Here is a 19,736-nt window from a genome sequence, read left to right as displayed (position 1 = left end):
CTAACACCCCCTCTCAGAGCCTGGGCAGGGCAGAAGCCTGAGGGATCTGGAATGTTGCCGAAGGAGAGCCTGAGGAAGCGCCTTCGTAAACAAATCCGCAAGATTGTCCTCCGTCTTGCAATACTCCACAGTGATGGTCTCATCCAAAAGCTTTTCTCGGATGAAGTGGTACTGGATCTCAATGTGCTTCGTCCGGGCATGAAAAACAGGATTCCTCGCCAAGGCAATGCAACTCTCATTGTCACATCGCAGCAATGTAGGACGAGTCTGGGGGCACCCAAGCTCCTCCAACAATCTCCGAAGCCACACAACCTCGCATGTGGTGGAAGACGCGGCCCGATACTCCGCCTCAGTAGATGAAAGGGCTACCGTGGGCTGCTTCTTGCTACTCCATGAAATAACACCTGCACCCAAAGTAAAGCAGTAACCTGTTGTAGACCACCTGTGGTCCACGTCACCGGCCCAATCCGAGTCGCTTCAACCTGCAAGTACAAGATCTGACCCATCTGTCCCTGCGGGGTAATGAATCCCCAAATCAGACGTCCCCCTCAGATACCGAAGTATCCTCTGAGCAGCCTGCCAATGCACCGTCTTAGGTTCACTCATGAACCCTGCCAAGAGTCCAACAGCAAAACATAGATCAACCCTGGTGTTGAGAAGCCAAATCAAAGACCCTATCAACTGTCGATAGCGGGAAGCATCCGCCAAAGGAGAAGCTGAGTGGGAAGTGGCCTTCCAGTTCGGATCCATAGGAGTAGAGAGGGCCCGACAATCTTCCATCTCAAAAGACACCAAGAGCTCCTGTACATATCTCTGTTGGGAGAGAAAAATCCCCCTCTGAGACTGATAAATCTCATGTCCTAAAAAGAAATGGAGTAGCCCCAAATCCGTCATCTCGAACGTCCGATGTAAAGCTGACTTTGTCTCCTGGACCTGCTGTGCATCATCACCTGTGACAATCAAATCATCAACATATAATACAAACAGCACACAACCATCCTCGGAAGTGTGAACATACAGCTGCGGATCGGCCTTGGACCGCCGATATCCCAACTGAGTCTGGAGGAACAAGTCAATCTTCTCGTTCCAAGCTCGCGGGGCCTGCTTGAGACCATACAGGGCCTTCTTCAACCTGTAGACTTTTCCATCTGAAGAACCAAAGCCAGGAGGCTGCTCAACGTAGATCTCCTCCTTCAGATCACCATTCAGGAAGGCCGACTTCACATCCAACTGATAAACAGGCCATCTCCTATGGCCAGCCAAAGCAAAAACAGCTCTAATGGTTGCCATACGAGCTGTAGGGGCAAAGGTGTCATGACAGTCAATCCCTGGGCGCTGGGCAAAACCCTTAGCAACAAGGCGAGCCTTGTGCTTATCCAAAGTACCATCACTGAGATATTTGGTCTTGAAGACCCACTTGACTCCAATCACCTTCTTCTTCGGGGGGCGTGGCACAAGTGACCAAGTGCCATTCCTCTCAATAGCCTCCAACTTAGCTTCCATAGCTTTCTTCCATGGGGCGGACTGTAAAGCCTCTTTCACGGAGGTGGGCTCTCGATCCTGCATAACACGGGACATCAAACAATAATTGGAGCAAACAAGCTCCGAAGAATGCGCCTGGTGCCTCCGTGACCGCCGCGGACCATCCTGCGGTCCCCACTCCTCAGGAATCCCCTCGATCCCTGAATCACGGAGTGTGTCACGGGCCTAGCGAGGAGGAGGCCGAACCTCCCCTCGTCGTTCTCCATCAGTAGAAGACTCTGGAATGTCCCCCGGTGGTAACTCCGCAGAAGGATCCGGTGGAACAGTAGACTCTGTGTCAGAAACAGAAGCATAATCAAACGGCACAGGCTCCAGTGGAACTGTAGAAGGAGCCAAACTCTCTCCTGGATCTCCAAGAACGGGGTGCTCCTCACCCGTTGAAGAAGCCGGAACCTCCACAAACTGCACATCACGGCTAGTATATACATCCCGCTTGACGGGATCATACAGTCGGTAGCCTTGGACTGGGAGCTGTAGCCAACAAATACCTGTTTGCGGGAAGCCGCTTCAAATTTGTCACGGTGAGCCTTGGGAATGTGAACATAGGCATCACACCCAAAGACTCGAAAGTAAGAAACATCGGGCTTCGTCCCAAAATAAGCCTCAAATGGAGTCATCCCTTCCACGGCCGAAGTAGGGGATCGATTAAGGATGTGGACTGCAGTAGCCACAGCCTTGGCCCACAGAACCTGAGGGGTCCGTCGGTGCTCCATCATGGTGCTCGCCATCTCGATCACACTGCGGTTCTTCCGTTCTAGAATACCATTTTCTTGAGGAGTATTGGTATTGGCAAACTCCTGGTGAATTCCTCTATCTGCACAAGACCGAGCAAATTCATTAGACACAAATTCACCTCCCTTGTCGGATCGCAAGGTCTTCAACTTCCGGCCTGATCGGTTCTCCTCAAAGAGAAGCCAATCCTTGAAGTGCGAGAAAGCTTCTGACTTTAGTGCCAAAAAATAGGCCCATGTCATCCTGCTATAGTCATCCACGATCAGCATGAAGTACGAGCTCCCACGCAGGGACTCATTCCTCATAGGGCCACATAGATTCATAGATACTAACTCCATCGGTGAAGTAGACCGCCGCGAAGCGGTGTGGGGAATGGCATCTCTATGCTGCTTCCCCCGTATGCAGGAGACGCATGGCTGCTGGCTCACCACTATATCCGGCAACCCGCGAACAAGCTGTCCACGTGACGCCCTCCAAAGATAGTCATAGTTCAGGTGACCAAACCGAGCATGCCATAATTCAGACTGTGACTGTGAGGTAAGAAGAAGAGTAGAGAGGGCAGTGGAAGACTTCAGTTTGTAAATGCCGTTCTCCTCATATCCAGATGATAGAACCTTCCTCGATTCACGATCAAGGACTCGCACAGTAGAACTGTCAAACTCCACCAAAAGACCAAGGGAGCAAATCTTATGAACTGAAAGGAGATGGTACCCTAATCCTGGTACATGCAAAATCTCTGAGGTATGGGTGCCACCTCGTCCATCCGGAATAAGCTGCATCTTACCCCGACCTGCAATAGAAACTGAAGAGCTGTCTCCAATGAGAACCTGCCCACGCGATGGTCGCAGCTGGGCAACACCATCGGATGAAGGAGTCATGTGCCGTGAGGCACCACTATCAACAATCCACTCTCGAGCTTGGGGAGCCGCCATCGCAGCATCAGAAGCATTCGGTGAAGCGTCCTCAATGACAACTAGATGTAGAAATGCAGCTGATGAGGGTGCAGCCACCGCGCCCGAATCCTTGGTTTCCTTCTTCTTGGTGTCCTTCGAGTCTTTGTCAGGGCAATCCTTCTTCCAATGGCCAGTCTTTCCACAAATATGACATGTGGAATCTTTGTCCTTGTCCTTCTCCTTGTCCTTCTTGGACTTGTTATCCCCCTTCTTCTTCTTTTGGTCCTTCCCCTTCTTCTGAGAGGCTTGACCTGTCAACGCCTCCGTCTTGGAAGCATTCTGTCCCTTTAACTGTTCCTCTTGGTCCAAGACCATAGGAACCAACTCTTCCCACCGAAGAGTAGACTCTCGCCCCGAAGCAATAAGGGCAGAGTAAAATGTACCGAATCGTGGCGGCAACTGGGACAATAGTGTGATCGCCATGACTTCGGAGTAAATCGGCTTCCCCGCATTCTGAACCTGCATCTGTAGCTGCCTTAGCTTGTTAATGTGTTCCCTTAGCGAAGAAGACTTATTGACGGACAAAGTCCGCATCTAGACCTCCAAAGAAACCCTCTTCATCAGGGTCATCCGATTGTACATTTGATCAAGCTCCAGCCATATCTTACGAGCCACCGTCAAGTGCTCGATGTGAGCGATCACGGCTGTAGTGCATGAGAGAAAGAGAAAGGATCAAATCCTGGCATTCAGTTTGTCCCAATGAGATTGGGCCCTGGCCAACTCCGCACGAGCATCGGAAGAGAGTTTGGACTCATCTCTTACCGAAGGCCGGTCAATATCTTCCTGTACCAACTCCGCCAAATCATAGGACTCAAGAATGGCCAGCATCATAACGCGCCAAATGCGGTAGTTGTCGCCGTCGAGCTTCTGATCTGTAGGAAGAGCCGGTAAGACAGGGACCTTCCGGTCCATAATCGCCTGGAACTCCAAGTCCATCTCTGTAGACATCTTCACCTGCAATGCCTTCTCAAACGCAAAAGCAGCCCCCTCTGACTGAGTAAACTCAGCCTGCTAAGGCTCTTCCGCGTCCCGAATCTTCTTCACCCGCCGGAGGCGATGAAAAAGCAAAACCTGCACTTTTAGGTTGAAAACTCAAACTTTCTCCGCGTCAAACAGCAGTAAACAGCAGCAAATCCACCACCTGTACTCCTTTCCTGTGCGCCCACACTCGTTTCAGCCTTGTTCCAAGGCGCAGCCCTCCTGTCTGCCCTTAAACGCAAAAAACGCAAATTTGTGTCGCGATGGAAACTCCTCTTCAGGTTGATTCTGCGCTCAGTCAGCCCTCAAACACTGCTCTGATACCATGTCAGAGTGCAGCGGTGCGGAAGCGTAGGACTGAGAGAGAGAGAACGCAGAGAGAGAAGGGAGAGAAAGAGACAGTAGACAATGAAGATCTGCTGTATAAAGAATGCTGAATACAAAGATATACACTGGCGCAGTGCGCTGGACTGCGTGTCTCCACCTTGACGATGCGACCTGCTGTCCACCTCGAAGTCTGCTGTAATCTGCACTGTTTGCTGTCTGAAATCTGTGAACAGAGACAGAAATCTGCACGGCACCGGTCTGTAATCTGCGACAGAGAAGAGTGACCAGACTGCTGGAAACATCGGGTATTTATAGCCGAAATCTGCCACGAACTGGGGCGCCAGAAAATAGGGCGCAGCCTGAATAAATCAGCTGCAGGCAGTCGGACTGCCACGTGGCAGTCCGACTGTGCAGCCTGCTGGTCCGACTGTGCAGGCCTGCCTGCCCACCAAACAGGCTATGATCTCTAACAGCATACACCATCATTGTGTGTATTCTCTCTTTCCATTTGCTCAAGTTGATAGATAGAAGAGGATGGTGAAAACCATTGCTGTTGTCAGTCCAGGCAAGTAGTGAAATGGAGCCACATACCAAGACACCCATAGCAAGAAGCTTGATGAGGAGAGAAAATTGATGGAGCCCTTGAGTCTCTATGTGCTGGTGGGCGAAGTATGGATGCTCCATTCTGTTTGATGGATGGAGTGACCATGAGAAAGGGTGGGATTATCAACATCTTCATATTGCCCCCTTGGCACCTACTTCTTGTGAGTAGTGGATGTCAGAGCGCAGTGAATGTGGAAGCATATGGACAAGACTGAAAGACAATAAACATGAGAGAAGAGGGGGAGAGAAAAGTGACAGTAGAATGCAAAAATCTGCAATCAATGAATGTTGAAATGAAGAAGGCAGATATACAAATGGGCTGTTGAAGTATCTCCTCGAGCTGATCTCTCTCACCACCTGAAAAACACAAGTGATGTGGGCAGGCTGACTGCTGACTATAAATAGCATAAAATATAGCCATAAAATGATTACGGTGGCCAGCCAAATCTGGGCCGCCAGCAGCCAAATTTGATCGACAGCACATAAACAATGCCAAAAAATATCAATCTGCAGCCATACTGCCACGAGTCCCCAAACTGTCCAAACTGCCCAGTAATAGGTGCGCGCACCTGGTGACTGTGGAAAATGCCCAAAACTGATAGGAAATGCACAACTGTGCCCGAGAGAACTAACTGCACCAATTGTAGGCTGACAATATTGATGCTGGTGATCAGCTGCAATCATCTTCAGGCAGTTACATTGCTGTGCAAAACTGATAGGAAATGCACAACTGTGCCCGAGAGAACTAACTGCACCAATTGTAGGCTGAAAATATTGATGCTGGTGATCAGCTGCAATCATCTTCAGGCAGTTACATTGCTGTGTTTTCCAGTTCTAGCCTCGGAGACTGTTGTCTTATGGTTTTGAGCCTATTGCCTTGGAGACTGCTGTCCTATGGTTTTGAGCCTATTGCCCTTCCATTTTCAGCATTACCTTGATTTGAGTTTGTATCTACAGCAGGTCATTTTTGCGTTTTTAGTACTTTTCTTCATTAGCCTTTTGCTTTGCAACTAGTGGTTACTGCACTTGCGATCTATCTCTGGTGTATGACACACATCAAAACCTCCCTCAGCCTGCTCCCATGAGAGCCACTGGCTGTTGGACAGCTTTGCTCTTGAGCATTTTGTACATTCTTTCATTCATTTACAGCATTGATTCATTCACTTTAGAGTTCTCTTTTTTCTTTGTTTGTGTTTGTGTTTTTGCGTTTTGAGTTTTGGATTTGTATTTATTGCGTTATTGTATTTTCAGCTGTATTCGTACATTTTTGTGTTTTCTTTGTGCAAACCCTAGCATATCTTCACACACTATTGTTGTCTGACTATACCTTGTCATATTGAGAGGGGGAAATGTACACCTTGTTGTGTACAAAGGGGGGAGATGTACACCTTGCAATGTGGAGGTGGTTTTGAGGGGGGATGGAGGTAGTGGATCTAAGGTGTGACAAGGGGAGGTGAGGAGGAGGGTGGGGCAAAGGGTGTGGGGGAGTGTGTTGAATGTGGAATTGGGGGTAGGGGAAGGGGAAGGGGAAAATGGAGGAATAGGGGTGGGGGTGGGGATGAACGTCGTGCAAATGGGGCACCTCCTAAAGTTGTTGCACATGGCAAGGGCTGTTGGGTGTGACCTGTTTCTGTACTCTTGCCCAAACAACATTGTACTTCAAGGAATCTGTCATCATCGATTGTAGTAGTAGGCTTGTGGGTGGTCTCATGTAGGGCAGGCTTCTGCCCAAATTGAATGCACTCCGTCACCTTATAGCCAAACTCATGGCAGCACAGGCATTGGCTGCTTTGTTTTGGTAGACTTGTATCTCCTATCACGATTTCGGTATCTCTTGGAATATCCTAGGCATCTCTAATTGCAAATCAAACCTTCATCACTTTGCATAGATCATGTCTGCAAAATGAGGCTGGCAGCATGTTTCAAAGGGGTGCCAAGTTGTCCAGTAGGTGGCAGAACTGGACTTAAACTCACGAGGCATGCAGCATGCTGCCTTAACATGAGCATGTAATGATGGGAGGGTTAAACTATGATACCTATCAGGCAGCCCAGCAGAGGTGGCGTAGACAGGTGGTGGTAATGCTAAGGAGGGAAGAGGGGAGGCACATGAAGGAAAAAAGAGATGCAGGAGGTGGAGAGGAAGGTCAGTGTGCACTGTCAAGGACAGCAACCACTCATTGGGTTTGGGGGGGGGGGGGGGGCGTGGGGGACAAGAGGGATGGCGGCTGTAAGTGGTGAGTGCTATGAGGCAGCAGGCAACGGCAGGGCAGAACAGTCAGCTCGTCAATGGCCCATGTGCATGTTATTTCCAATTGATTATGAATAAGCTTTGAAGGAAGTTCTTCATCTTCATATTCAAGGGTTTAGAAGACACTAGCCCGACACCAATCCAGGCACCCATGATTATGTGCCAGGCAGTTGTGCCGATGCAGAGAGAGAAGGCAGGTGGGCACCGATCAGATCTTGGCAGGTGATGTTGCATGTTGGAATACCTTGTGGCAGCAGGTCAAACTTGGTCAGGGTGCTGGTTAACCAGGCCACTGCTTCACATGCTTCGAGTATTGTAGGCTATTGTGCTTGCCCTTTCTTTAACTGGTTGCAGTCTCAGATTTGCAATTTACAGCCCTTGCCTCTTGTGTTTTGTTTTGCTCTATCTCCCTTGGATATATCCGTATGCATGGGATCTCCACCAATTGTTTCTATAGCTTTCTCAAATTCAATTCTCTTCTCATTCTGTTTTCACATTTTTGTGAGTTAGAGCTAACGACCCTGGACTCTTCTTTATCCTCCTTTCATTTAGTGGCATGAGTACTTGATGAGCATAATGCTGCAATGGAGCCTGAAAGAGCACACAGCTACCTTGATAGCTGAGACGAGGGAGTGAATTGTTTCTATAGCTTTCTCGAATTCAATTCTCTTCTCATTCTGTTTAAACATTTTTGTGAGTTAGAGCTAACGACCCTGGACTCTTCTTTATCCTCCTTTCATTTAGTGGCATGAGTACTTGATGAGCATAATGCTGCAATGGAGCCTGAAAGAGCACACAGCTACCTTGTGGCATGAGTACTCAATGAGCATAATGCTGCAATGGAGCCTGAAAGAGCACACAGCTACCTTGATAGCTGAGACGAGGGAGTGAATTGCACAGATCAGGGCCTCTCAAACTCTGTGAGCCTAACGAACATCATTCTGAGTCCCCTTTCAAGATGGTGACCAACCAATCCTTTTTGTTTCCTTGGGGATAATGAGTTCTTTCTTATTCTGAATTGATAGCCTTGCTAAAGTCAACCTTTCTGAAATATTATTCACCCTTGAATTGACCAAATAAGGCATATATTTATGGCATAGAAAAATTATTTCCTTAGTGCTCACCTTATGCAAGGCTCTATAGTCAACAGAACCGCAATATTTCATAACCAGCTTTTTGTGTGTTCACTTAGGTGCTCTTTGTAACAATCTCTATGCTTGTACAAAGTGGCAGATATCTAATGTGAGCAGCTAGATGTCATCCCTATGTTTTTGATGTACATTTTGTTTATCCTCAGCTTATGATAGTAATGATAATCCACATCTCTAATAGAACTGTGTACATGTGCGTGGGGGGTTGAGCAGTCTTGATTTTTGAATAAGAGTTTTGGAGTAATCTGTCTATGGCCTGTATAATGGTTATGCTTGATTGTTAAAGTGCCTAGAGTGCTGGAAAGAAGCTAATCTCTCCTTCTCATTGGACAAACAGGCTTTACAATTTATTGACATTGATGCATTTGTGCTTGTATAGGGTGTCACACTTGGAGGAACTGGAAAAGTCGCTGGTGATCGTCATCCAAAAATAGGGGAGGGAGTGCTGATCGGGGCTGGTGCTACTATTCTTGGAAACATAACTGTAGGCCGGGGTGCAATGGTGGCTGCAGGATCTCTCGTTTTAAAGGATGTGTCTCCTCACAGGTACTTATCAATGCTACCTTGTCTTTAGCAATCATAAAATGCTGCAATTGCTGACTGGCTGCCTCATGACACCTGTCCGCTCTGCCTGGTCTGCCCAAACTGCACTGCACCAAAACTGTCAGACCTGCTCCAAACTGGGTAAATCTACTCTGATCTATCCTCACACAGCTTGTGCTTGTCTTGGGGATGACCAAATCTCCTACAATCTCTAACACCCCCTCTCAGATCCTACTTGCGGGATGAGACTCAGGGATCTGGAATGTTGGCGAAGAATGGCCTGAGGAAGTGCTTTGGTAAACAAATCTACCACATTATCTGTTGTCTATGGTCCCATCCAAGAGTTTCTCACAAATGTAGTGATACTATATCTCTATGTGCTTCGTCTAAGCATGTAAAACAAGGTTTTGTGCAAAGGTTATGCAACTCTTGTTGTTGCATAGAAGTGTAGTAGCTCCTGGCTATGAATAGTCAAGCTCCTTCAATAACCTTCGAAGCCAAACAGTCTTACAAGTGGTAGTACAAGCCGCTTGATACTCAGCCTCTATAGATGATAGGGCAATTGTGGGTTGCTTGTTGCTACTTCACAAGATAGCACTTGTATCCAAAAAGAAGTAATAACCTATCAGTGACCTCTGGTGTTCAACATCTCTAGCCTAGTTTTAAATCCAGCCAGTCTCATAACACTAAGGTCAAACTGAAACATCCCCCTAGGGTCCAACCTGCACATGAGACACGACACAAGCCATATCCACAAATGAAAGAGACTGGACATCAGTCTCATCTTGCAACAATAGGGCCTAAGGGGCTCACCTTGGGTTTGGGAGCTAGCAACACTCCAGGTTATGGCCACATCCTAAGGGTTGGTGTCCCATACCACTAGCCCCACCATCCTAGTGTACGGATATGTCGGCCAACGGGCCAAGAGTGATGACTCCAAGGGTGGTGATTACACAATGATGTGCACAATAGCATCTTGAGTTCTATAAATAGGACTCGATTTCTCTAACCTCGAAGTACCGGTAGTGCATTGCACTAAGTCACTGCATGACCATAGTGACCATTGCTAGTAGTGCCTATCCAGATGTCCAATGATGTAACATGAACCATCTATACCTATTGGATAAAATGGGTTAAGGTTGGGAATACCCCTTAAGAGCCACAATATCCTCAATGCAGCTTGCCAACGAACCTTCTTAGGTTCACCCACAAAGTATTCAAGCAAACCAATAGGGAATTGCAAATCAATCCAAGTATTCGAAAGCCATATCAATGACCCAAGCAACTATCTGTGTGACATTAATGTGACATTAAAAGTGATATTTAATGTAGCGTTAAGGTCACAAATATTGAATGTGACATTAAGGTAAATCTAGGGGAACACGCACGAGGATGACCGTCCGGGCTCTTGGGCGCCCGAACGGGGTTAAGGGGAGCCTAGAGAATAAGAGAGTCCAAGAATAGTAGGACTCACCAAAAGTGGACGGCTGGCAGAGGAAACGGGGAGAGAGGTGCCAACACTTATCTAGGCGAGGTTGGGAGGAGAAACGAATCACTCGTGCTCACAGATGAGAACGGTTTTCTTCTGGCTTGATAGTCTTCTTCTGAGTCATTTGACATTGGTATCAGAGCAAGGAAAGGATAAGGACAAGGGCAAGGGAAAAGAAAAACAAATCCATGTAGTGCAGACCTTAGAATTAAAGGGGCATGAAAAGTACAAATCTTTAGAGGTCTTGCACATGGATGCACAACATAAGTGTTGTATGTCAACTTCTATGTGGCAGCCTATTTTTGGGCCACATGATTTACTTAGAGTACATGGATTGATAGCTGGAAAGAGAGTTAGAGTCATGATTGAGGACTCTGCCACACATAATTTTATAAATTATGCACTTGTCAAAAAATTGAAACTTCCCCAACAAAAGAGTGGGCATCAATATGTTGTTCGTATGATGCAAGGCCAAGACAATAAAATATGGGATACAATGGTATCCAATTTGGAAATTGAGATTCAAGGATATAAAGATAAACTTGATTTCCAAATTATGAACATGGAAAGAGCTGATATTGCTCTAGGGAGGGAGTGGCTATGGGGATTGGAACCATCCTTAAAACGTAGTTATCACCATAATACACTGGAATTTGAAAGGGATGGTAGGACTTTTGTCATTCAAGGTGAACATGAAGTATCTGATAATCCTTTGCTGTGTTCTACTGAAGTTCAGAAGCTGATAAAGAAGGAAGTTTGTGAGGTATATATGTTATGGTCTCTTCCTGTACAGAACACTTTTACTTTCTGTAATATAAAACAACAATTTTCTTATGTTTGTGAGTTGAATGTTAATAATGAATTAAGTAGTTTGTTAGATGATTTTAAAGATGTGTTTCCTTCTGATTTACCAAGTGGCCTTCCACCAGATAGGGGTGATATAAATCACCCAATTGACATAAATAAGGATACACATCCTATTTCTAAACCACCATATAGGTTAAGCGAAACACAGCATCAAGAAGTTGAAAGACAAATTAAGGATTACCTGGATAAAGGGTTTATTCAACCCAGTAATTTACCTTGGGCTTCACCAATTTTATTGGTAAAGAAAAAAGATGGTTCTATGCGACTTTGTGTTGACTATAGAGCACTTAATAAAATAACGGTGAAGAATAAATTTCCTATGCCCAGAATGGAAGATCTTTTTGATCAATTACAAGGGGCAAAATTCTTCACAAAGATAGATTTAAGATCAGGCTATCACCAAGTAAGAATTAATGCACAAGATGTTCCCAAGACAGCATTTCGTACTAGATACAGATATTATGATTTTTTGGTGATGCATTTTGGCCTCACTAATGCACCAGTCATCTTTATGAAGCTGATGAATAGTGTTTTACGGCCCTATCTAGGACGTTTTGTAGTAGTCTTCTTGGATGATATCTTGATCTTTAGTAAATCAAGAGAAGAACATTTGGAACACTTACAATTAGTATTCCAACTGTTAAAAACACATTCCCTTTATGCGAAGAAAACTAAATGTGAATTCTTTGCACAAGAGGTCAAATATCTGGGGCATATTATCTCGAAAGAGGGAATCAACATGGATCCAGAAAAAGTAAGGGCAATTATTGAATAGCCACCTCCAAGGAATCTAGAAGAGCTGCAGATCTTCCTAGGTTTATCTGGATTTTATCGTAGATTCATTCGAGATTATGCCAAAATAGCTGTTCCAATGACAGACCAACTTAAAGGGAAAGAAAAAAGTTTTAATTGGGGAACAGACCAAAATGAAAGTTTTCAAAAACTTAAGGTAGCTATCGCTATAGCTCCAGTATTATTAATAGTGGATCCCAATAAACCATTTGTGGTTGAAGCTGATGCCAGTGATAAGGCAATAGGCGCGGTCTTATTACAAGAAGGTCGACCAGTTGCTTTTGAAAGCAATAAATTAGATCGTGCAAAACAGAATTATTCTGTTTATGAGAGGGAGTTGTATGTAATAGTACATGCAATGAAGAAATGGAGGCACTATCTGTACGGTGCCAAACTTTTGATTTTATCGGATCATGAAAGCATTACATGGCTTAATGATCAACCGGATTTACACGGGCGTAAAGCCAGATGGGCCGAACTCCTTCAAGAGTTCGACTATGAGATAAGATATAGAAAAGGAAAGTATAATATAGTAGCTGATGCACTCAGCAGAATGCCCATCATTAATGAATTGAGTTTTACTCAGTTCACTTCCAACTTGCTTGAATCTTTAAAAGGGAAATGCCAGGTTGATCCGGCATATTCCAACATATGGGAAGCAATAAAAAATGGGGATCCAAATGAAAGTGCTTCTACTGAGGAAGGAATATCTAAGGATGTTCAACAAGGAAACGGAGCATCAGGGGTTGCTCAAACTGGATTCAAGTGGAAGAATTTTACCATTGATAATGGTTATTTACTCTACAAGGGTAGGGTATGTGTCCCGAAAGATACAGAAATAAGGCGCCAGATACTCTTTGAGTGTCATGATACCCCTAGCGCGGGACATCCAGGAGTTAATAAGACTTATAGTCTTATTAAAAGATAGTTCTATTGGCTTGGAATGAATAAGGACGTCCTTGACTATGTGGTCAAATGTAATAAATGCCAGGTTAATAAAGCTGAAAGATTAAAAATGGGAGGACTTCTCCATCCACTAGAAATTCCTTCAGGAAAATGGGAGAGTATCTCCATGGACTTTATTGTTGCTTTACCTAGAACACAGAGGGGGCACGACTCTGTGTGGGTGATTGTGGATAGGTTAACCAAAATGGCTAGGTTTATTCCAACTTCAACTGATGTTAAAACACCAGAATTGGCTAGATTGTTCGTAGAGAACATATACCGATTGTATGGCCTTCCGGCAAATATAGTTTCTGATCGGGATAGAAAATTTGATAGCCATTTTTGGCGTGCGGTATTTAGGAAATTGGATACTAAACTTAGCATGAGTACGGCGGATCATCCGCAAACAGATGGGCAAACTGAAAGGGTTAACCAAATTCTTGAAGATATGCTTAGGGCAAGCACTCTTCCACTAGATATAGTCCATTTATGTTAATGTATGGGTTTCAGCCCAGAGCTCCTTTTGCAGTAGGACTGCATAAGGAAAAGGTTCAGGCAACTAAAGACTTTTTGGAGGATATGAATAGTATGTTAAAATTTGCTCAAGAAAATATTAAAAAAGCTCAAAATCGAGCTAGAGCATATGCAGATCCTCACCGAAGAGACATCTCCTTTGAACAAGGAGAATTGGTCTATCTTAAGGTGCTTGAACAAACTAAAACTATGAAAAAGGGACAATGTCCAAAGCTTTCACCAAGGTATTGTGGTCCTTTCATAATACTTAAAAAGGTGGGAGAATTGGCTTACAAGCTCCAACTACCTGCTGGTAGTAAAATACATCCAGTTTTTCATGTAAGTAAATTAAGGAAGAAGCTGGGTGATTTGGATAATCTAATCTTAAATGATGATATTGAGGAGCTATTCAATGACCAATCTAATCCACATGAACCAGAAAGAATATTAAATGTTCGTAATAGACGAACAAGGAATACTATTTATCAAGAATGTTTGGTTAAGTGGAAAGATTGTTCAGAAGAAAGCTCAACATGGGAGCGAGTAAGTACTTTAAAGAAAAGGTTTCCCGATTTACAGTTAGACCTTCCAAGTATTGTTTTCGAGGACGAAACTGATTCTTAAGGGGAAGGAAATGTGACATTAATGTGACATTTAAAGTGATATTTAATGTAGCGTTAAGGTCACAAATATTGAATGTGACATTAAAGTGACATTTAATGTGACATTAAGGTAAATCTAGGGGAACACGCATGAGGATGACCGTCCGGGCTCTTGGGCGCCCGAACGGGGTTAAGGGGAGCCTAGAGAATAAGAGAGTCCAAGAATAGTAGGACTCACCAAAAGTGGACGGCTGGCAGAGGAAACGGGGAGAGAGGTGCCAGTACTTATCTAGGCGAGGTTGGGAGGAGAAACGAATCACTCGTGCTCACAGATGAGAACGGTTTTCTTCTGGCTTGATAGTCTTCTTCTGAGTCATCTGACAATCTGTAGTTGGAAGCATCCACCAATGTAAATCTGTGTGAGCTGTAGCCTTCCAATTTGGATCCATGGGAGTAGATATGGTCCAACACTCTTGCATCTCAAAAGTAGTTGAGAGCTTCTGCACATGCCGCTGTTGGGAGAGATAGATCTCCCTAGTTTGCCATAGCTTATGACGTAGGAAGAAATGAAGAAGCTCTAAATCCGTCATCTCAAACTTCTCATGGAGTGATGCCTTAGTTTGCTTGACCATTTGGGCATGGTCACCTGTCAAGACAAGATCATCCATGTAAAGCACAAACACCGCATGCCCTCTAGCTGACCTATGGACGTACAAATTTGTATCCAATGTAGGTCTTTGACTAACATGTCTTGAAGGAATGAGTCTATCCTCTCATTCCAAGCACGAGGAGTGTATTTGAGGTCATAAAGGCCGTTCTTTAACATGTATACCTTACCAACTAAGGAAGAAAATCCAGGAGGTTGCTCGACATAGATCTCCTCCTTTAAGTCGTCATTCAAGAATGCATACTTGACATTCAATTGATAAATCAGCCATCTCCTATGGTTGACAAGAGCTAAAACTGTACGAATGGTGGCCGCACGAGTTGTGGGTGCAAATCTATCATGAAAAACAACACTTGGCCTCTGTGCAAAACCCTTGGCAACCATCCTTGCCTTGTGCTTGTCGAGTGTGCCATCATTGAGATACTCGGTCTTAAAGACCCACTTGACTCCAATCACCTTGTGATGAATGGGCAGAGGCATAAGATACCAAGTGCCACACCATTCAATAGACTCCAACTCTTGCTCCATGGCCTTCTGCCAATGATTGGACTATAATGCTTCCTTTACCGATGTTGGCTCCTTATCCTACATGGCATAGGTCATCAAACCATACTGTGGTTCATTGCTTCGGCCCAACAATGTTGAGGTGTTTGTTGATGTTCAAGACATTTCAATCACACTCGGATTCTTTCACTTCAAAATAATACTCTTAAGGAGTGTTCAGGGTGGTTTTGTACATTTACTACGATATGTTCAATGCATGAATATGTACAATATACAAAATTTTTAAGAATAAAATACATTGTTTTGTACGTTCATGAATAAAATACACGTAAAATTATATATAAAATCGGCCTACACATATAAAATGTGCAACTTAAATATAGATCATGAAGAGGCCTAGGCATTGTAGAGAAGAATGAGGAGAAAGGAGGAGAGGGAGAGGAAGAGGGATTTGAGAAAGGGAGAGGGAGAGAAAGAGGATGTAATATGTATGAATGAAACTTGAAAGTGAGAGAGAGGGAGAGGGAGATAGTGGAAGAGGGAGAAGGATAGGGAGAGGAGAGGAAGAGAAGGTGAGACATGGATAGGGTGAGGGAGAGGGATAGCCCTTAGGGATAGGAGGAAGAGAAGGTGAGAAAAAGGGAGAAAAAGACGGAGAAAGAGAATAGGATGATTGAAGAAGATAGTGGCTTGAAAATTGAGCTCAAGAGAGGTAGATTGATGAAGATGGAGGCTGATTTGTGTGGTGAGATGGGGTGAGGGGGATTTCCCTTTTATAAGCACTGAGGTGACGGAGAGAGAAGAGGAAGGAGTATGAAAGAGGGAGGAATATGAAAGAAGAGAAGTTTGAATGTGTAACAACTCAAAAAAATAGGCAAAATTTCAAAAAAATGCACAAACAAACATTTCAGACGGTCTTTTTTTTGTATAGTACAAAAGCTTGCAAACCGTACGGTACCATATGAAACGAACATATGGTAGGTACGATATTGTATAATATGTATTGTATATGCATGGAATGCAACCTTGGGAGTGTTCATGTTAGCATATTCTTCGTAAATTCCTGGATCTGCACAAAATTGAGACAATTTACTAGAGACAAACTCTCCATCTTTGTCGGATCTCATTGTTTTAAGTTTCTTGCCTAAATGGCTTTTCTCAAAGATGAGCTAGCCCTTAAAATGTAAGAAAACTTCAGATTTCAATGCTAGGAAATATGCCCATGTCATCTTGTTGTACTCATCTGCAATCAACATAAAATAAAGACTGCCCCGAGTGACTTTGTCCTCATTGGTCCATACTAATTTGTAGAAGCAAGCTCCAAGGGCTCCTTTGCCCTTCTCGAAGCCTTGTTAGGAATGTTATCTCTATGCTACTTACCACGAATGCAAGATACACATGGTGGATGGCTCATCCCAATCCATGCACAAGTTGGTCACAAGTTGCCTTTCTAAGATACTTGTAGTTGAGGTGGTTGTACTTAGCATGCCATAGCTCGGATTGAGACTGAGAAGTAAAAAGAAGAGAAGTAAGGACTAAAGAACTACGCATCTTGTAGACACAATTCTCCTCATGCCCCTAGCAAAGCACCTGTCTCGTCTCTCCATCAAGAACTTGAAAGGAGTCCCTGTGAAATTCAATTGTGAGGCTAAATCTACAAATCTTGCTCCCCGAAAGGAGATGATAGCCCAAGCCTGGAACATAAATAACCTTCAAAGTGTAAGTACCATTGTGCCCATTCAGAATCAATTGCATATTACCCTTACCTTGTATAGAAACCAAAGAAATATTATCAATCAGAATATGCCTATGCATCAGACAAATATGGGCAATGCCATCTAGTGAAGGAGTCATGTGGCAAGAAGTGCCACTATCCACAATCCACTCATGAGTTCGTGGGGCCATCAATGCTACATTAGACGGATCCTATGAAGAATGCTCAATAATCTCCAAATGTACAAAAAATTGATAATGAAGGAGTTGTTAGCGACATCTGTTAGATCTTGGCCGTACCAGTCGGACTGGTCGGAGTGACCAGTCGGACTGCCACGTTCTGGGCGCTTTCTTCTGGCTATTTATAGCCGATGTCCAGCACAGTCTTTCTCACTTCTGATCGCAGGTTTCAGGCTCGAGATTCGTGCAGATTACATCTCTGTTTGCAGATGTCAGGCTAGAGATGGTGCAGACTGCAGCGGACTTCGAGGTGAACAGCAAGTTGCATCGTCGAGGTGGAGATACGCAGTCCCGCGCATTGCGCCCGAGTACATATCTGCATATCTTTGTATACAGCACACTTTATACAGCAGATCTTCATCTTCCACTGTCTCTTCCTCTCTCTCTCCTCTCTGCGTTCTCTCTCTCTCAGTCTTGGTCCCACGCTTCCGCATCGCTGCACCCTGACAGGAGCAACAACCGCTACTGAGTTTGTAGTCTTCTTTTCCTCCTCCTTGGTGTCTTTCTTATCCTTATCACAGGACAATCTTTCTTCTAGTGAATTGTCTTAGCATAGATGTGGCAAATAGACTCCTTGTCTTTCTTGTTATTGTCTTCCTTCGTTTGCTTTTGCTTCCCCTTCTTTTCGGAAGCCTGACTTGTAAGAGCCTTAGATTTATGTGAACTCGTATCCTTCAATTGTTCCTCTTACTTCAAGACTATAGGAATTGGCTCCTCCCATTTAAGGGTCTCTGTCCTCTCTGAAGCAATCAAGTTGGAGTAGAATGCATTCAAATGAGGAGGCAACTGCAATAACAAAGTAATTGTCATATCCTCAGAGGAGATTGGCTTGCTAGCTTTCCGAACTTGCATTTATAGTTGGCATAGCTTGTTCACGTGCTCTTGCATGGAAACGGACTTGCTTGGATTCAAGGTTGGCATTTGCACCTCCAAAGAGACCCACTTTATGACAATCATCCTACTATAGAGCTGATCTAGTTCGAGTCATATCTCCTAAGCATTGGTAAGATGCTCAATATGGGCTATCGCGGATGGACTACACAAAAGAAATAAAAAATAACGGATGTGGCCATGCAGTTTGTCCCGGTGGGCCTGTACCTTCAATAAATAACTCTGCTTTCTCTGAAGAATAAAGTTTGGAAAGATCTTGGGCTGATGGATGGTCAATAGCCTTCGTCACTCCAGCTTTGAAAGTCTAAGGTCCCGTATCAGGGAAAAGTCTTCATGTGGCGGCTGCTCATTGGGGGTCTTCCAACGGGAGAAGTGCTCTTTGCCCGAAAGATCTCTGCTGGGCATTGTGTTTTCTGCATTACATGTGATGAGACATTGCTTCACCTCTTTGTCTCCTGCCCTGTTGCGTGACAGATTTGGAATTTCATTTCCGGTGTGTGGGCCTCGGTGACTCAGCACCGCCTGTTAGTTCGTTCCTAGATTATGGGAAATATGTCCTCTATGCCCTCTTTGAGTTCAGATTGTTCCTGTCTATTTCATTTCCTTAGATGGACAGCCCTGTGGTATATATGGCGTACTCGCAATGCCTTTATTTTTGATTCAACATCGGGCATCCATGGGCATGTGGCCCGTGTGCGTGGAATAGTGTTATGGCAAATCTCCTCTATGATGTCAGTGGACCTGGTTCTTCTAGATATTGCTGCTCCCTGGCTTGCGATTGTTCGCTCTACTCCAGCTGTTCCTTCGGTGTGATCTTCATGTAATAGGTTGTTCTGAGGCCTGCAGGCCTCATGTAAATATTAGTTACACAGAGAGTGAGAGAGACAGAGTATGCTGACCTGATGGTCTGATGTAATAGAAAGTAAGAGATACAGAGAGAATGTTGACCTGATGGTCTGATGTAAATATTCACTACCTAATTCAATTATCTTCACGAAAAAAAGAGAGAGTAGAATGCTAAAGACTGCAGAGTATGAATGCTGAAGACTGAAGAAGAATGTACATGCTGAAGACTGAAGAAGAATCTGTACAATGGGCTGTCAGAGAGAGAAAGAGACAGTAGAATGCTGAAGACTGCAGGGTATGCATGCTGAAGACTGAAGAAGAATCTGTACAATGGGCTTTCACCAGCTGGAGCTCTCTCTCTAACCTGCAGAAAACTGAAAACTGAATGTGTGTGACCCCTCTGGAAGGCTGGCTATAAATAGCCTGAATAAAATAATAAAATGCAGCAGGTCGGCCCAGCTCTGAAAACTGGCCAACTGCAACAAACTAACTAATAAAATAATTAAATAATCATAAAACACTGCGATCACTGCCTGGCCTCCATGTGGCACTTGTTTGCTCTGTCCAAAGTGCACAACAAATGCTGAGGA

At 44.5% G+C, this 19,736-nt stretch overlaps 1 protein-coding gene across 2 annotated transcripts in view; it reads left to right on the top strand.

The window, feature by feature from the left end:
• LOC148027536 (putative serine acetyltransferase 2) overlaps positions 1–19,736 on the top strand; it is a 57,453-nt gene that overhangs the window by 8,010 nt on the left and 29,707 nt on the right. For both annotated transcript variants that reach the window (XM_087689264.1, XM_087689262.1), the window contains exon 7: positions 8,914–9,080. In XM_087689264.1, the coding sequence (XP_087545390.1) occupies positions 8,914–9,080 (167 nt within the window). The remainder of the gene's footprint in view (positions 1–8,913; positions 9,081–19,736) is intronic.

This window comes from Lygodium microphyllum, chromosome 12 (genome assembly GCF_053477565.2).
Source record: "Lygodium microphyllum isolate KBCC chromosome 12, Lygodium_microphyllum_v1.1.10, whole genome shotgun sequence".
Classification (NCBI taxonomy): Eukaryota; Viridiplantae; Streptophyta; class Polypodiopsida; order Schizaeales; family Lygodiaceae; genus Lygodium; species Lygodium microphyllum.
Note: the sequence above shows the minus strand (reverse complement) of the source record. Positions and strands in the feature narration are given on the sequence as shown.